The sequence below is a fragment of the Ictidomys tridecemlineatus genome, chromosome 15 (genome assembly GCF_052094955.1).
Source record: "Ictidomys tridecemlineatus isolate mIctTri1 chromosome 15, mIctTri1.hap1, whole genome shotgun sequence".
In the NCBI taxonomy this organism is placed as follows: Eukaryota; Metazoa; Chordata; class Mammalia; order Rodentia; family Sciuridae; genus Ictidomys; species Ictidomys tridecemlineatus.
In genome coordinates, this window is record NC_135491.1 from 50006958 (window position 1) to 50025929 (window position 18972).

General features: G+C 42.1%; 1 protein-coding gene across 9 annotated transcripts in view; it reads right to left on the reverse strand.

The window, feature by feature from the left end:
- Window positions 1–244: 244 nt before the first annotated feature.
- The window catches only part of Wdr59 (WD repeat domain 59), a 78093-nt gene continuing 59365 nt past the window's right edge, over window positions 245–18972 (reverse strand). For 8 of the 9 annotated variants that reach the window (XM_078032667.1, XM_078032670.1, XM_078032668.1 and 5 more), the window contains 8 exons: window positions 14137–14270; window positions 13012–13093; window positions 8667–8779; window positions 7113–7263; window positions 6940–7012; window positions 5750–5876; window positions 5462–5604; window positions 245–951 (listed from right to left, as the gene is read on the reverse strand). In XM_078032667.1, the coding sequence (XP_077888793.1) occupies window positions 716–951; window positions 5462–5604; window positions 5750–5876; window positions 6940–7012; window positions 7113–7263; window positions 8667–8779; window positions 13012–13093; window positions 14137–14270 (1059 nt within the window). In that variant the 3' untranslated portion in view covers window positions 245–715. Of the gene's footprint in view, window positions 952–5461; window positions 5605–5749; window positions 5877–6868; window positions 7013–7112; window positions 7264–8666; window positions 8780–13011; window positions 13094–14136; window positions 14271–18972 lie in introns of those variants that run through there. The other variant, XR_013430986.1, reaches the window with a different exon arrangement.

The following is an 18972-nucleotide window of genomic DNA, read 5'->3' on the forward strand; positions in this document are numbered from 1 at the left end:
AGGGAGGAGGGGAGGCAAGGGAAGTGCTGGGGATTGAAACTGAGGGAACCTGTGGTGAGCAGGTACAAACCTGCCACAATGGAACCCACTCTGCTGTATAGCTGTTATGCACAAATATAAAAATTTTTAAAGTAGGGTACAAATGACTCAGTGATGTACAACTTTCATTTTTCCCCCTTCAAATAATTACTAGGACTGTATTCATCAAGGGAAAGCAGTTGAAGGAGAAATGAAAACAAATACATTTTAACAATCCTTAAGTACAGCATATATTTACAATTTCAGTATTATACAGAAGGCCACTATCCATCTGTTCATTTAAATGTATCAATTTCTGAAGTTACAGTTCTCATAGGCCCACTTGTCACTTAAATTAATGTCCACCATCCTTTGACTCAGAGACTCTGTCACAGCTGACTTGGTCAGGAGAGCCCCACTTGTGGTTCAGGGCTAAGCCCCTGGGGCCGGTGCTCTTCCCCATGGGAACTTCCATCGTAGTCGCTCAGCTCCGTGCACCTGCCCTCCCACTCCAGCGAAGTCCAGGCCAGGGCAGCCAAAGAATAGGAAAGGCTCATGAGCAGCTGCTACTGCGGCCGTCTGTGAGGGCAACACACTCACTCCCACCTCCTGGGTTTTGGAGCTTCCCTCCTGGCAGAGAGCTTTTTACCAGCATTGACGGGGTCCTCTGGAATTACACCACCGACCACCTGTAGGTTCAGAAAGTGCTTTCAAGCAGGCAGTGACACCCACACCCGGTGGGACACACCTCCTGAGTCCGAAACCACTCCATCATGTGGCTAGTGTGGCCACCGTGACCGCAGGTCAGGCAGAAATTGGACGACCCCCGCACGGCCACGTGGCAGATGGCACACTGGAACGTGAAGCCTTTACAGATGGCACACTGTGTGCCCCGGACCTCGCTCCGGCAGTGGCTGCAGTACACGCCAAACTCTGGAAGTGGGTGAAGGTGACAAAACAAGAGGCACTGTGAGTTTGGTTTTGAAAAAAGAAACAGCTCTGTCACTTCCCCAAGAAAACAGAAGCCTCTGAATGGAGACCCTTCCTCTTCACCCCACCACCTCTGCAAGTCTCCCAGGGCTACACATCCTTTCCTAACCTGACAATGGGCACAGTTTTTATGACAGAATTACTTATCAAGGAGTAAATAAAACTTCAAACAATGGCTGTCACACAAACTTTCTTTTCATGAAAAAATACATAAATTCAATAATAACTTGACTTTCTTACCAGACTATTCATGGATAAATCACATTTATAGACCAGGTCATACTTCAAATGTCACATTTAAATTCAAGTCTTATTTAATTTGCTATGAATAAGCCATTATTTAGAGGAGAAACATGCTTCATTATATGGACATAAAGTCTACAAATCTTGCCAGAAAACTACTTTTTGGCCTGATTTAAGTAGAGATGTCATGTCCTGACAGGCCAGGAACACTGACACACGTGGGTACCACAGGTTGAGGCTATTACTACTGTAGTGTAAGTTCTGCAGCTGAAACCTGGGAGAGGTGAAACGGATCGTTCTTGGTTCCTGAGAGACAAACTATTAAGGACAATAAAAATACTTGTGGTGCACAGAACAATTATATTATGATCCCAGGGCTTTATGAAACCTCGAGGCAGAAGCTAATTCCAAGGCCTAAGTGGAAGAAGGCTCTAGTGTGTTAACCTCACAACAAGGAGAGTTTGTACATTAACCAAACTGCCTACACACAAATGTAAGTGGAACTAGCCAAATAAATAAGCCGTTGAATTAATAAATTGAAGCAGGAAGGAATCATCCCCAGGAGAGGCTTGTGAGCACAAAGCACTTGCTTTGTTCTGCCACTGTTACGACCAAGCACTGCATATCACATGGGAAAAAAGCAAAAAAACAAAAATCATAAAGAAATACCCTGGCTAGCATTAGCCTCCCCAGTACAGGAGGCCTAGAGCCCTGTCATAAATATCTAACCTCCTAAATGGAAATGACTTTATCATCCCTTGAATTTGCTATGCTGATGCAAGGATGACCCTTGCAGATGAGAGAAGCTGAGAGGTGCCTGCTGGTATCCCCATAAAGACAATGCCTGTGCTTTGGTGGCCTGCTGGTATTTTTCTTTCAAAACCTTCTGCATCCTATACCTGGGGAGCCAATTCCCCTAAAGTTGTAAAATTTTGCAGATCAAAGCACTTCTCGATTGGTTTTGTCTGTGATCTTCTACAATTCTTCCACCTCCTTTAAAAAATCTTGTGACATTGTTTGTATTGGTACTAGGATATATTATGAACCTTGCTTAGGTGGTTCCTGGGTTTATGTTTCAGACTCTGATTGGATTATAGACTTCTTGCTCCCACTCACCAAACATCTATTCCTTCGTACATCCCACAGAATTGTAGAAGTCGATAAGGGTTTAGCTGACTGATGCACTGACACATCAGTTCCATATCTCTGTGATTCATGTTTTCCTAAAAACTAATTTTAAAAGACAAATTGCTCTGAGCTATCATTAATCTCTTTCTAGTATACTTTCCTGCTGTTAGACACTATGAAAAAATGTACTGCTCAAATAGCATTTCATGCCTGTAGTTCTTCAAGTATGTATACTGAAATAAATCATACTAAAATAATTCTTATTATTCACTGTTTAAATCTATGTATTGCTCTGTTTTTTTTTTCTTTCTTTTTTAGTTAAAACTATTGGCACAATTTAAAGAGTCAAATAGTTCTATGCATCTTGGTACAAAGCCCAGCATTTCCTGTTACCCGCACCCCTTTTGAACCATCTGACTGCTTCATTTCTTTTTCCCTCCTTATCTCTAAACAACGTGTTTATAAGGCTATTTCTTAAGCGTCACATGTAGGCACTGCCCACAGGCTGTCCACAGTGGAAACACTCCCCCAGTCTCCCAACGGCAGGCACACCACTTGCTTGCGCCTCCCCCGCAGTTCTCCCCTGGCTGGATCACGTTCTGCTTGAGCATCGTTTACCCATGCAAACATCATTCAAGTCATGTACTATGACACTTTCCCTTTCTTGAACATTTTGTTTTTCCCAGAGTTAGTGACTGTCTCACTTTTTCATTTGTTTAGTTTGCTATGTACTTATTAATAATTCATCTCTGAACTCTCCTTCAAATAACTGTTCTTCTATAAATACACTGAACACTGAGCTATACTAGATAATTTCTTCAATTTTCTCTTGCTGGAGCCAGGACTCCTGACTGGTTTATGCCCCTGTCTGTATGGTAAGCACCCCCATCGGCACTCCAGCTTCCTTATTTATGGGAATGAATCTAGTCCTCCCTAGATAGGCTCAGGCTGACTTTTATATATGATTGACAACTGATTAGAAATCATTTCCTTGAGAATTCTGGAGGCATTCCTGCATTGTTATCTTGTATCCAGAGATGTGATGAGGTATAATGCCATTTATATTCCTTACCCTTTGTGTGTGACCTCGTTTTTCTTTCGAGAAGTTTCCAGGGTGTCTTCTATATCCCCCATCTTTCTTTGGCCATTATGCTAGGTACCTGGCATGGAGCTACCACTAACTCACCCAGATCCCAAATTTTATTGCTAACATTACTTCTCCTTGCAAAGGTATACCTTTTCAGAAAAACTGTATATAGACAGTAATGGTAGGGTCTGGAGAGAGAGGAAATCAATGTTGTGTTCAGTCACTCTCTTCAGGAGTCTTCCATTTCTTCCTCTTAGAAAAAACCTCTTTGCTTAGGTTCTTTCACATCATTGCCCATCTTTTCCTCAAAACTCACTGATGTCTCACTCTGTCTCCACCCTGGTTCTTCCTCCAGGGCCCAGCTCCCAGGGTGGGCAGGCTCTTATCTGTGCTCCCCACACCCTCCCTTCCCGTGCCCACCCAGCTCCTAGGTAAACACGCCCATTCTCACAGCTCAAATACTGTCCACATGCTGGAGATCCCCAAATTCCTAGCTCTAGCCCCCAAATCTCCTGAGCACCAGACTCACATCTAACCTCCCACCAGACTCCTCCCATCCCAAATTTCACACACATCTCTGACTATCTCAAACTAAGTTCACAATTTTTTTTCCTGTATTTTCCATCTGAGAAAACAACATTGTCACCTACTTAGTTGCTCAAGTTGGAAATCCAGTAATCACCCAAACTTTGTCTCTCTTCCTTAATCTCATAACCAAATTATTAGCCAGTCATGTTGAGCCTAACTCTGAAATATATACATGTATTTTTGTGTGTGTGTGGTGCTGAGTGCATGCAAAGCAAGCACTCTACCAACTGAGCTATATCCCTAGCCCTAAAATAAATTTTTAATCTCTCTTTCTCTCTGTTGTGACACCACCCTCAGACTAGGCCACAGAGCTCTTGGATCACAACAATGGCCAAATGGTCTTCCTATTCCTACTCGGCCCTCCTCTAGTCCTCCTCTAACAGCCAAGGTGATCCTCTTAAAACGTAAGACAGAGCATGTCACTTCCTTCTTAATGCCCTCCGAAGCTCACCACTGGACTCAGAATACAACCTAAATCCTTTACCACAGCGTACAATTCCATGCTGGCTATGGCCCTAATAATCCCACAATCTTAATTTTTAAAATTCTTTCTATGTTATTTAAATTTTTTTATCAACATGTTTTTAATTGACACAGAGAAACTGTACAATGTGGCATTTCAATACATGTACACAGTGGGCTATAATCCCTTCAGGGAGAGCCATCTCCATCGCTTCAGACTCACATCATTTCTGCGTCAGAAACCTATAGGATCCTCTTTTAGCTATTTTGAAATAGTCAACAGTTACCTTACTGAGCTACAGAATATTAAAAGTTATTCCGCCTATCCAACCATATCCCTGCACTCTAATTTTGTACCTTCATTTGTTCAAAAATGACAAGTCACCTCCTCATGAGCTGCTTCTCTGAATGGGACGCCGCTCTTCCCACTGACCTTCCCAGACAGCCCCTTCTCAGCCTTCAGGCCTTGGCTCCTTGGAGAAGCCCTTCCTACTCGCCTTGACCCATCTCTTAGGATTCACCTTCCTGCTCTCCCTGCCCCAACGTTATTTTTGTTTGCTCATTACTATTTGTCACAATTTGTGATTATTTACTTTTTCTCCTACCAGCTGTGAGTTCCATAAGGGAGAAAAAGAGTGCGTGAGCACCGAGCGCTGGGCCTTCTGGGGGCTTGAAGGGGCTCCACATGCGTTAGTTAAACAAGGAGCGAGCACCCCACTTCCAATCCATGCTGAGTACTGGATCTGAGACCACCTCTTTACAATTGAAAATGAATCTTGTTATCAAATGCAAAGGTTTTCAGGAGCTTTGTTAAGACTCAACATGTTTCTGAAATTTGGCCTATAAATGAGAAGGGAAGACTTCACTCCAAGTCGGAGGTTGTGGACAAATTAAATGATAGGATCTTCGAAATGGTGACAGGAAAGAAAAGAAATTCACACTCACCAATCCCTTTGTGGGGGTCAGGGGGACAGGACACAAACTTGAGCACTTCTGCTCGCTTCTCTCTTAGCCCCCAACGGTAGAGGATCTCTCCATAGCATTTCTTAAAGTCGTCAAACTGCTGGGTGTTAGCAGGGTCCAAAAGCCTGGATAAAATTCAAGATTTCCTGTCAGTTCCAGAAAACATAAGCTCGAGACCAAATGGCATTTAATGTATCTTTCTTCAAGCAAGAGTCCTGATCTGGGAGAGCCGAGTTCTGGATCTGCGTTCCTGCCTGGGAAGGCTGTTACCTTTTATTTTTATCATGTTGGTCCCGTTCCCGCTCTCGAGGATCACTGTAGGTCAGACTCCCGAAGCGGAGTTCTTCTGGCGAGGACTCTCCCCAAGGCGAAGATAAATGCTCTGCGTCTCTTCCCGCTGAAGAAAAGCAAAGGCGAAGAGCAATCAGTGAAGGCCTGCAGACACCTGAAAACTCTCAAGCCACAGGGTCGTCCACTTAGTCCCAGGAAGAAAATAAGCTAAGCTGAAGATTCTGAGAAATATTTCTACCTCTTTGTCCAGGTTTTTACTACTAAGGGAACCTGATCATTAAGTGCACTCAATAATTATAGTATACTGATACAGAATGTAATGCAGTGATTATTTATAAAGATTTGTTAAATGACATGAGAAAATACTCTTGATAAAATTAAAAGCCGAACGCAATCTAGCATATATAGAATAACCACCCACACACGTACACATACTGGAAGAAAATGTTCTGCAATGTTAATGGATGTTATTTCCTAGGTAAGGGAGATCAATAATTACAATTTTTTTCTCTAATATTTTTTGTCTGTATTTCTTCCCTGGGCATGTACTACTTCTATTTATTTGTTTTGGCTTTATTTTATTTTTTTAAAAGATTGGGTCTTGCTACCTTGCCCAGGCTGACCTAGAATTCCTGAGATCAAGTGATCCTCTAGCCTTAAGCCTCCTGAGTGGCTGGGACTACAGGAACATGCCATCCTGCCTGGCTCATGCACTACTTTTATAATCAAGAAAATTAAGATTATTTTTAAAAAGAAATTTCCAAAATCCTGGAAAACACAGAGACACCCACTCATGAAACAGACCCTCACGACCAGCTGGAGTCAGGCCCAGCTTTATTTCTCCACACTGAAAGCAGTCTTGGGAAAAGGTGGGTGATAGGAAGTGGCAGATGATCCTGGAAAGGGCCATGTGAAGGAGAAAGGAGAAAAGCTGGGTTTGGGGGGCAGAGCAGAAGTACCAAAGCCGGTTTATCAAGGCTGCGAGATGGAACTGAAGACCTTTCAAAATGCAAGGTCAGGCCTTGCTGGAACAGCATCCCTCCCACACCAAAGTGAGAGAACCGAGAACCAAAAACATGGGGAGCAACATGCACTAACTGAAGATTCACGTGGACGACAGCTTCTAGAGTACTGAGAACCCAGCGCGGCCTGGGTCCTTCCACACCAACCTATGTTCCAGCCTCCGGTGCTGAGCCCTGGGTCCGACATACTGGAGCAGGAACCCGAGGAGGTGAAGCTGGGCTACAGGTGGGAGGAGGAACACACTGGCATCAGAACACTGGTCCACACCACAGTTCACATCAAGGAAAAATCAGACATGAGCCAGAGAACCACAACTTACATATCGACTGTGGGACACCATGAGATTAGAAGACCGGTTAGGAAAAGGCCCGAAGGGGTTCGGGATGCCCTGAGGCCGAGACTGGGCTTCGAACACGCTGCAGAGCATTGCCAAGGTCTGCACGTCCCGGAGTCGGCAATAATGAGCCAGCCTGGAAAAGTAGGTGCCAGGAAGGAAAACAAGTCAAGCAGGGGACGAGGAAGGACATCTCGCAGTCTCTGCCATGAGTAGGTGCCTCAAACCCTGTCAGGAACTGGGGCCTTCTGCAGGCTCTGACCCGCTTTGAACCTGGCTACACTTGAGCTGGAATAAAAGGTATCAAAGTCTTACGAAGGGCCTGGATCCCCACCCTGAGAGTTCCTGACTGGCAGTGAGGCTAGAGCCCCAACACACTGCAGCTTCTCCCCAACAACCAAGTGGGTTCACCTCACACCTGAGTGAGGGGGAGTCTGCGCCTCCTCAGGCTCCCCAACTCTGAGGAAGAATCTCACTGCTTTGGGGGCACTTCCCATGTTGCTCATTCATACAGTGTGAAGCTACAGAAGGTGCTCAGAAACACCCTACTGCCGTAGTATGGTGGAAAGGCCACTGACTCTGGAGGTGGACTTGTGACTAGGAGCTATTAAATAAGAATGACAAGGAATAAATATTTTACCTTTTAGGCATTCTTGTTCCCTTTGTCTTTTGGGACTACCCTACCCTAGAACGTGAGCTAGGGATCAGAGGGACTTTGCCCCTGGGATGGAATAATACACCTTCCTAGCACTCAGTTGTGAACATTTTTAATTGTTTTTTTACTATCTTTCAGAAGGCTTACCTCAAGTAAATAGAACAAATGTTACCATCCCTGTGTGGACGATAAGGCAGTGGGAGCGCACGAGCAGGTGTCCCAGGTCTGGCCTCAACAGGTAAATAAAGCCCACCTCAACCTGCAGAAGTGGAGTTCCCTTGCCTGGGCCTGGGCCTCAACATTATGGACATTCAAGCCATTTTGCTCCGTGGTAAATTATTTTATATCTTATAATTCTAGCTTGCCATATATCAGTGTAATAAATTAAACACAAATTCAATGTTTCTATGTGTTGCCCAACAGTGTGAAAGCGCCCAGTGTTGGGAAAATAAATACAGACACACCATTCTCTTATCTCTTCCCTGGGGCCAGACCCCACAGCATCTAAGAAGATCTGGGTTCACACAGACGTGATTCATAGACTAAAGCACGTGTCTTCAGGCGTCTCTAATCCTTGTTATAAGTGACAAATACTATATAGTACCTTTTGCTGTAAGAAATTCATTCTGTACAGAGGTAATTTCAGCACTGAAAGGAAAGATCCTACTTTTTCCTCTCATTTCTTAGGCCTCTAAAACTTTCTTTTTTTTTTTGATTTTTGTTTTTTGGTTGAACCCAAGGCCTTGGGCTTGAGAGACAAGCACTCTACTAACTGAGCTATACCCCCAGCCCTGCAACTTTCCCTGAGGCAATAACATTTAATGTGTTTACAGACCAAAAATCGACATCATTCATTTTTCTCACTTTTAGCTCTCAAAACCTACAGGGACTCCAGTAGCTGTCGCCCAAATGGATGCCGAGCCCAGGGTGTTTCCAAATCTGGGTCAGACTTCGGACCAAGGCAAAGATCTGTAGCTACTGTAGCCAGCGACCACACCTGGAGAGATGAAAGAGAAACACTCAGACTGATGAGGACAGGAAGAGAACCATGAAGGAACCCCACCTCCCCTCCATCTACAACCTAAAACCCTGCTATGGAGCGCATCGAAAGCTGGGAGCTTGCTCAAATGCAGAAGGTCCCGCTCAGACTGACCAAATCAGAATCTGCATTTTGTAAGATCCTCAGAGGACCTGTATACACTATAAAGTTTGAGAAACACTAGCCTTAAAACATCATTAAAGGGCTGGGAATGTAGCTCAGTGGGAGAGTGCTTGCCTAGAACGCGCAAGGCCTTGGGTTTGATCCCTGGCCCTGGGTTTGATCCCAACCCTGGGGCCGCAGCAGGGGGAAGAGTTCATTAAGTGAATTTCAGAGAAATGACTGCAATAATTTCAAGGTGTTATCTATTTAACACTAACTCATGAATTTCTGATGTTTGAGAGCATTCTGAATCATGTTGAATGAAGATCTGTCCTTTACCCAAATAATGTAACTTTTTTTGCTTTCATTATGAAAGTTTTAGTATACCCTCTGAAGCTAAAGAAGAACAGGTTGAGGCTAAATAGACCTGGCTTTCTTTTTGTTGATGCCAAATCTGGGGAATACCTCCAATCCTGATATCTCATGGGGCTTGGAATCATCAGCAGAAACTAATGTCCACTCAGTGTTTATTAAATCCAAGAAATGTGCTAAATACACCATGTTATAAACAAGCCCCATCCCCTGATACTTGTATCAAATACTACTTTTAGAGAATTTTTTTCAGTAGTGATACATGACTGCAGCCCACTAATTGGAAAGCATTATTCTAGACTGAGAGAAGCTAAAAAGGGAGAAGATATTGACTTTGAATCAAGGAGTTTATAATATAAGAAGAAAGAATAGGCAAATAAAAATGCTGAAAAACAGAAACATCAGACATACAGAATCAAAATTACGTGGCACCAACACACTTGAAAATGACATACAAGTGTTGTAGAAGAGAAAAAACTTGAAGTTTATATTCATGTCTGAATTAAGGACCCCCTTGAATGGCTGACTTGCTAGGGTGGGAAAGCTTTTCTACCCTGGCTGACAATTTAGCCACTTTACTTCCTCACTTTTTATTTTATTTTTTTAGAGAGCGAGAGCGAGAGATAGAGAGAGAGAGAGAGAATTTTTTAATATTTATTTTTTAGTTCTCGGTGGACACAACATCTTTGTATGTGGTGCTGAGGATCGAACCCGGGCCCCACGCATGCCAGGTGAGCGCGCTACCGCTTGAGCCACATCCCCAGCCCTACTTCCTCACTTGAAATTATCATTTCTTCAACAGAAAGAGTGACACTTGCATTCATTTCTGCAGTTTTTGTTAAAACAGTAAACACATCATTTTCAACATGGGCATAAGGAACAATGAAAATTCTTCAAGCTTTCTCACTGATGTCATTCCTCTGTCCCGTTAAATCATACCAAGTTCACAAATGATGACAATGATAATTATAAGAATAGCAACAGTGACTGTACCACACAGTGGACCTTTTCCATCTGCCCATACAGTTATGAGACTTTACAGTTATTACATCATTCAGTTCTCACAGTGGCTTCTGGAGCACTGCTCCATTTTACAGTTGGAGTACTTGAGGTTTGCAGAGATTCGGTGCCTGGCCTAGGAGCACACAAGAATGCTGCAGCCCCAGGTTTGCCTGAAGACACGGTCCTCCCCAAGCATTTGGACTGCCTGCTCTACCAGGTCAATTCTGCCTATAAATTATTAAACACTTAAAAACAAAACAAACAAACAAAAAAAAACCAACACCTCTTTAAGAAGTAATTTTTCCTTAGAGGATGTTTTTTTCAGAACATGAACCTGGTCTGCCTTAATACTGCCTTCACCCATCTAATCTTCTCACCAACCACTTAAGGAAATTATTCTCAGGCTTCTCATTTTACAAACATCTGAAAGGCCTTAGTGTGAGGTAACTTGCCTAATTCCTCTGCTAGAAGGAGGTGAACCAGGCCTCCCGTGATAAATCCCACACTGCTTCTTCTATAAATAAAAAAATTCTTCTATAAAGAAATTTCTCTTGCTGTCTTCTTGCTGTGTACAAAATCTAGGTGTCTAGGGCCTTAGAGAAATAGGGTGTGATGGTGCACACCTGTAATCCCAGCAGCTCAGGAGGCTGAGGTAGGAGGATTCCAAGTTCTACGCCAACCTTGGTAACTTTGAGACCCTGTCTCAAAATAAAAAATAAAAAGGTCTGGGGATATGGCTCAGTGGTAGAAGAGCACCCCTGGGTTCAATCCCCAGCACAAAAAAAAAGGAAAGAATTAATTCATGCCTACATTTCTCTTATAAAGGTTTCAGGCAAAAACTTGACAGTATTTATTAGAAAATAAATGGAAATCTTAGGGATTTTTTTTTTTAATCAGATAAAAGCCAAGGAAAGGCCTGGTGTTGATTTGTTAGGAGGATTACAAGAAAAAATACCAAGCTAATAGGACAGCCTCTAATAATTTCCATTGTTCAATCTAATCCTCAGACTAAAGAATAAGGATGCAAGAGAGTCAGAAAGTAGATTAGTGGTTGACTATGTCTGGGGACAAGACGGGATTGAGAGGTGACAGCTGAGGGCATGGGGTTTCCTTTTAGGATAATGAAAATTTCCTAAAACTGTTTGTGGTGATAGTTGCACAACTTTGAATACACTGAAAACCACCAAATGGTAGGTTTTAACTGGGTAAATTGCATGTTATATGGACTATATTATAATACAGCTGTTTAAAAAACAATATAGACACTGTGCATGGTGGTACACAGTGTTAACCCAGTGACTCAGGAGGCTGAGGCAAGAGGATTGCAAGTTTGAGACCAGTCTCAGCAACTTAGTGAGACCCTGTGTTAAAATACAAAGTAAAAAGTACTGGGATGTAGTTCAGTGTTAAAGAGCCCCTGGGTTCAATCTCCAACATCCACCTACCCCCAGGCAAAAACAAACAAACAACAATAACAACAACAATACACACACACACACACACACATATACACATACACAAGTGTGTGTGTGTGTGTGGAGCAGCTTGCTTTAGTAAACTGATGTGTTCCTGCAAAGATGAAGGAAATTTAAATGTTTTTAAAGAATAAATCTTTTTTTAAAACCCAACATCTATACCTAAAAGAATGCTTTGGTAAATTTTTATGAATGAAGCTTTTTCCCCCTAGTGCTGGGGTTTGACTCCAAGCCCTCATGCATGCTAGGCCAGTGCTCTACCACTCAGCTACTTGAGAAACTAAGGCAGGAGGATCACAAGTTTGAGGCTAGCTTGTGCAACTTAGCAAGATCCTCTCCCCAAATAATATTAAAAAGGGCTGGAAATGCAGTTCAGTATGCAAGGGTTCAATCGCCAAAACCAAAAGAGAAAAAGAAAAAACAAAGAGGGAAAAGAAATAAGAATTGAAAGTGCAAATGGCAAAAATTACATACTCAAACTAGGTATGCAATGATTATTGTGGTACTGGAAGAGAAAAGAGATGTAGTTTAAAGAAAGAAAATCAGACTGGCCAAGGCAGGAGGATCCTAAATTTAAGACCAAAATGGGCAACTCAACAGGCAACTTGGCAAGATCCTCTCTCAAAAAATAAAAAGGGCTGGGGATGTAGCTTAGTAGTAGAGTACCTCTAGATTCAATCCCAGTATCAAAAAAAAAAAAAAAAAATCAGTAAATTCTTTAGGATTTTTCCAACTAACCATTGGTAAGAATGATGACAATAGTCAATGATCTGGGGTTTTCTGACCTGAGACTGGTCTCAAACTTGCAATCCTCTTGCCTCAGCCTCCTGAGTTACTAGGATTACAGGTGTGCACCACCATGCACAGTGTCTATATTGTTTTTTAAACAGCTGTATTATAGTATAATCCACATAACATTCAATTTACCCAGTTAAAACCTACCATTTGGTGGTTTTCAGTGTATTCAAAGTTGTGCAACCATCACCACAAGCAGTTTTAGAAAATTTTCATTACCCTAAAAGGAAACCCCATGCCCTCAGCTGTCACCTATCAATCCCTTCTTGTCCCCAGCCCCTAGTCAATGATCTGGGGATTTTGCTATAGATTAGCAAAGAAAACAAAACAAAAAAAAATTGCAAAACAGGAGGCAAAAATGTTGCTAACCCATGACTATCAAGTGACAACAACTTGGTCATAAAGGGAAATTTTTCCAAGCTGCACCAACAGGGAGGCATGTACCTGGACAAGATCCTTTCTTCCAACAAGCATGGCTGAAGCAGCGTTCTTCTGACATGTTTCCTGAATATCATTCACATTCAATCTGAAATTTTTAAAAAAGAGTAAAAAAGTGTCCTTCAGTCTAAGTTCCTAAGTCAATTCCTTCTGGTTTAATAGCCTAGCAACTGCCTCTTTGCTGTTCACTCAAAATGTTTTTCACTGTGTTGGCCTCAAGCTGCCTGCTATCTGATACTAGGATTAATGAGAGCTATGAGGGCTATGGGTTCTCGTCCAGGGAAGGTGAATTCTGAGTCAGGACAGGAAGCCAGACTCAAATGCTAATTTGTCAACCAGTTTTTATGTGAAGTTTCCAAGATTTAAAGGATTTAAATATGTGCAACACTGTGAACTAACAAAGAGCCTTGGGCTGTTAAAATAATACAAAATAAACACTTCTTGTTATGTGTTCAAGTTCAGGAAGAAGCAGGAGAACCACAGGCTAGCAAACATGCTGGTCACTCATCTCCCACTCCTCTTCAACCAAGGTGATGCCTTTGATTTGTTTTATATATTGGATATGAGAGCCAATTCTAAGATTCCTGTCCACTGCCATACATATCCTTCCTATGAAAGTGAATGGCACCAGTGAATATTGATGGGATGTTGCTCCTATGATTACATTATTAAGCACTGGACTTTGAGTTTGTCAAAAGGCAGACTATCCTGGGTAGGCCTTACTTAATCATCTGGGCCCTTAGAAGAGTCTATGAACCACTGCTGTTGGTCTAAAGAAGATGAAATTCATATGAGCATACTATAGCTGCAAGGATCTGAATTCTGTTAACAACTGAATAAGCTTAGAATAGGACCCAAGGCTTAGGAAGAGAACACCACCTGGCCAGTGTAATGATTTCAGCCAAGTGAGACCCTGGGCGAGGGTCCAGTGAAGCTATGTACAGACGGATACTGCAAGGTATGCTGTCTGAAGCTGCTAAGTCTGTAGTAATTTGTTACAAAACAAGAGAAAGCTAACACACTGAACTTCTACTAAAACTGCTTCTGAAGAAAAGCTTGCAACACTTACAAAAAGGGTTTATGGATCCTGACTAAGCAACAGGGGCAGTTTACTTGAACTCTTGAACTTACATGTACAGTTCTCCCAGTGATTTGTGAACAGGAAGGAGGCATGAAACATCTTGGATGATGACTTTCCCGGCAGCCTTGATGGGTCGATTGCCAGAGTCTGATCCCTCGCGCTTACTTTTCCACCTCCTTGATTTCTGGGGGAGACGACAAGAGAGAACTAATGAGGACTTTGAAGAGTGGAAACCTAGAGTTGCAGAGCATATCATATTTGGGTCATTGGTAATTCGCAGAAACTTTAAATTATATCATGCCCACAATTACATGAATCAGCATCTGTAGGAAATAAAAGGATGACAAAGGGACTGACCTTGTGATCCAAAATCCTAACAGGAAAATAGGCACCAAATGCAGGACTAGCTGCATTCTGCAGGTGCTCAAAACGAGATACCAGGAAGCCATAATTAATCAATTAATTAAGACAGCAGGTAAATAAGTTAGTAAAAGGCCCCAAAATGTGGGAGAAGAACAAATTTTAAGATTGTTAAAGTACTAGGTTCAAAGTTCTTGCCTGAAACTAATCAAAGGTGTAGGTGTGTGTGTGTGTGTGTGTGTGTGTGTGTGTGTGTGTGTGTGTGTGTTTCTTCTTCTCAGACAGGTTCAACAGGGTTTGTTGAAATTTTAATTTAAGAAATTTTTTTAAAAAGAAATTTTAATTTAGACATATCAGTGTAGATTCTGCAAACCTTAATCTATGAAGGAAGATAGAAACTTGGCAGCTCAGGAATATTTCTAGCAACTTAAATAATTTCTAAAAGTGATCATTTTAGGAAGCCAAAAATGAGTCAGGGGATTATATAATGGACATGAGAAATCATGAGCAAGGGTCCCAATTCCCCAGAGCCATTCCTGTGTGAAATGGGAAATGTCCTGGAAATCCAGAATTATTAGAGTGCAGCTCCATGTGGTATCTTCAAAATGACAACCAACCACAGGAGCAGTAATCTATTTTATTTCCAGAAGTTCAAAAGAGATCACCAAACTGGTTCAAAACTAAGGAATGGAGAGACATACTTATTAACAAAGAAGGGGAAAGGAACAAATGAATAGGGCCTGACATCTGGATTTAGAAAACCACAATTAACTGGTCTTATTACCACATGTACTGTTCAATATGACCCTGGGTAAGTTAATTATCTACTGTGGATTTAGTCTCATGTATTTACTCTTTGTTCACAGATAACTTGGGGCCAGTGATGGACTCTGCTATCAATCTCATGAGGTCAATAAGGATACAATGTAACAATATGGGTGCACACCAAAAAATGCAACCTAAAAATATATAATTAATATGAATATATAAACTCAGGAATCTAAATTAGATCATTATTTGATTACTCACAAATTCATTCTTTGCAAGTGATTTTTTGGCTGGGGCTGGGGTGGTACTGGGGATTAAACTTGGGGTGCTTACCCACTGAGCCACATCCCCAGCCCTATTTTGCATTTTATTTAGAGACAGGGTCCCACTAGGTTAGTGCCTCACTGTTGCTGAGGCTGGCTGTGAACTGGCGATCCTCCTGTCCCAAGCCTCCCAAGCTGCTGGGATTACAGGCATGCGCCACCATGCCTGGCTGCAAGTGTTTTATACAATCACTTATTCATGAATTACTCTTGGATTAAATCCAGGAATTCTGACCACTGATGTCCCATCTAATCCAAAGGTGCCAAGTGCATATAACTTCCTAAAGGATTAATACATGTCTTGGAACATATTAAATGTAGGACACCTGGACTTAGTTTCAGGCAGGCACACCATAATGTAGTACATATGCTTCACTATCAGATTGGAACCTTAACCCATCTGAGTTTAAGAAACTCTGTTACTATTTACTACTTAACAAGTCATTATTCTTCAACACAAGGGGATGCCTAATCTATTCTGTCGGGTAGCCCTTCATCTCTTCATGTCCTGGTTCTTTCCAAAAGAAGGATTATGGGCATACTCACAAACATACTATCCTTTTAGCCACAAACATCCTGACTTGGAAGCAAGTGAAGGATGGACATGTTGAAGAGTAAACAACCTGTCATGGGAGCAGGCAGTGTTAACTGACGTAAGATGGACATAGTTATGTGCACTCAATACTATGCACAACTTGCTGGAGGGACGGTAATTTCATGTACATGTACCTGCAGTGACAGTGAACAGTATAAGGTGCTTCACTAGCTGGGAACAACATACCCACAGGTCCCACACAACTGACCATCTCAAATAAGACTTAGGGTACTGGATTAAGAAAAAACCTTATGCTAAAAAGATTCCACCTGGAATGGAATATGATCCATCTAATTTGGTCTTCCGAGTTGTTGGAAGGCTTCTAAAATATTGTTGCAGGAAGTCACTCTGGCTCCTTATTATAAAGAGAAAATGAGAAGCACTTGAGCAATCGAGCAACTCAGGATAGTTCATTTAACGACACAGCTTAAATAAATGGAGGCCTCGAGAAGGATCAGGCCTACTAGCTTTTAGAACACACTGAAAATAACCACAATTTCCTGGTTTTTAAAGCAAACAACAACAACACATTATTAATCACATGAGGGCTCATGTGCCAAAAGTGGTTCATTTGCAAGTAGATTAGTTCATTTAGAAACTGACAATGAAACAAGTCCAAAGAGTACAAATGTTTGGCTTAGGATTTAAAGTCTTGTCTGTTGTTATTACCATCATGTTAATCCCCACTGGTGGCCTGCTCGCTCTGGGCTGGGCACCTCACTGCAACTCCATGATATAGTGAGGATGTGGGGCTTATTCAAGGTCATGGTCATCTAGCTGAGATTTCAACAGGCCTGTCATTCTTGTTAACTTTTTCCCTCTTCACTGTATATGATTCTAGATTAACCAGGAAAAAAAATTTAAGACCTGGCTAAGATACCTGTTAATAATGTAAATAGTTTGGTCCACTTTTAAATGAATCCATTTCTGCGTGTAAGAAGATTCACATTTGATCCTCGTGACGCCTGCTCCCATATCATCCTTCCACATCAATCCTTCTGCAGTCACTTCTCCTGAGCATCATGACTGCATCCAGCTAAGTCAGAGTGGTCAGCCTGCTGCAGCTCCTGCAGCCACACAGCTTTCAATGGGGCAAGCAGACTCAGAACATGACACTGTTACTTCAGGCTGGATTTCAGTGTCTGCACCTCCAAATCTCCTTTTATGGATTTGTTAAGACTGAAGAAAACTTGGGAGTTCAAAGAAATGTCTTAGGACTGTTCCCCAATTTGCAGTCTTGTGTTACAAGATCAGTAGAAATACAGTAATGTGAGTCATCAATAAATACTTGATGAAAATATTGGCAGCGGTCTTTGACAATTTTTTGTAACTATTCTTATTGAATTATGGAAATCATGGTCTGTGTTTCCTGGGACATCTGGAGACACCAGCCCTCGAGGATTTAACTTGGATCTGTACTGGATGAAGAGGAGGTCTTCATAGAACTTCACTCAGTTGCCTCTCAGGCTTCAAAAGAAGGGGTTCCCCAAAATGGGATCCTCCTAATTCCTGCTACCAGGAATCAAGCTGTCAAAGCAATTATGGAACAGTGCTAGTAGTTTTCTTAATCCAGCAAGGAATGACTACAAAACAATGTCAAAAATCCTTAAAAGGCTACAAAATAGTGTCGGTATTGTGTATTTTCAAATTTGTTGACTAAGAGTTTTAAATATGACATATTTCCCTTTCAGCCTACAAGGGTCACTCAGCAATCATGTCTAATGGCCAGTTATTCTGGAGATTTAAATACAAGATTGCCTAAATGACAATATGCTATATCTCAAATGAGATGTTAATTGGGGCCTTGGGTCCTCGTTGCTCCCTAACAAGAAGATGGACAATTTTTCAGGCTGTTTCTTCCAGGGCCTAAGCAATAAAAAGCATTCCTGCTCCACTCACATTTTCCCTAAGAATGCTTTTCTCCTTAACATCTTACGGGACATTTTAAGAGGCTCTCGACTTAGCAACTGTCAGGTAACAACACATGGATTTCTCCCAGGATTCTTTGGTTTCAGATAACAAAGGCTAAGATGTGGTTACTCTGTCTGGGGTAAGGAAGGGCACTGTGGGGTAAAAGCTCCTGCCCCTCTTGCATTGCTCCAATCTCACTCTGATGGGCTTTAGTGTGGAGACTTCTCTGTGAGGTAGAATTGGTACCTCTGGGAGAAAAGGATTGTGCATTTCTCTTAGGTCTTTTCAATGATCCACCAACACAAAATGCCCTTCCCCACAGATTTCATGAGAAGGGACTGAGGGAAGAGAGACAAAGCAAGACAGACAAAATATTACGTGATGAGCTCCAGGATGTCCCTCTGAACATCCCAGGAAGGTGTTCATGGATTACGGCAAAGAGGACAGAAAAGAAGGGTGGGGGGAAGGAGGCACTGGTGCTAATAGCACTGAATGACAACCAATAGCCAGCTCGCGACTGTACCACCAGTGTTACTGCTACAATTGGAGGCAACATCAATGCCAGAAAATGGGTTAAATGTAAAAACAGCCCAAGAATAAGCCACCAACTGCTTCGCAGCAACCCCATCAACAATAAATAATCAGCAGAGTGGGCAGTGAGTCAAAATGAGTTCCTATTTAAAGAGCAGCAGAAACGAGGACTTCTGGAAAATCAGTGGAAATTCAGCAGTTGGGTTGGCTGGAATCGGCTTTTTGAGGAAAGGTGGCCATCTTGGTGGCTCCACCTGCAAGAGGTTGGTACCTGCTAATCCAGCTCCTGATTTCAATAGGTGTTTATGAATAGGCTAAAGGACTGTCCTCTAAACATTCTTTATACCCAACAAAATTTACACAGAGCCTCAAGGCTGCCTTGAGGTCACCTTGGCACT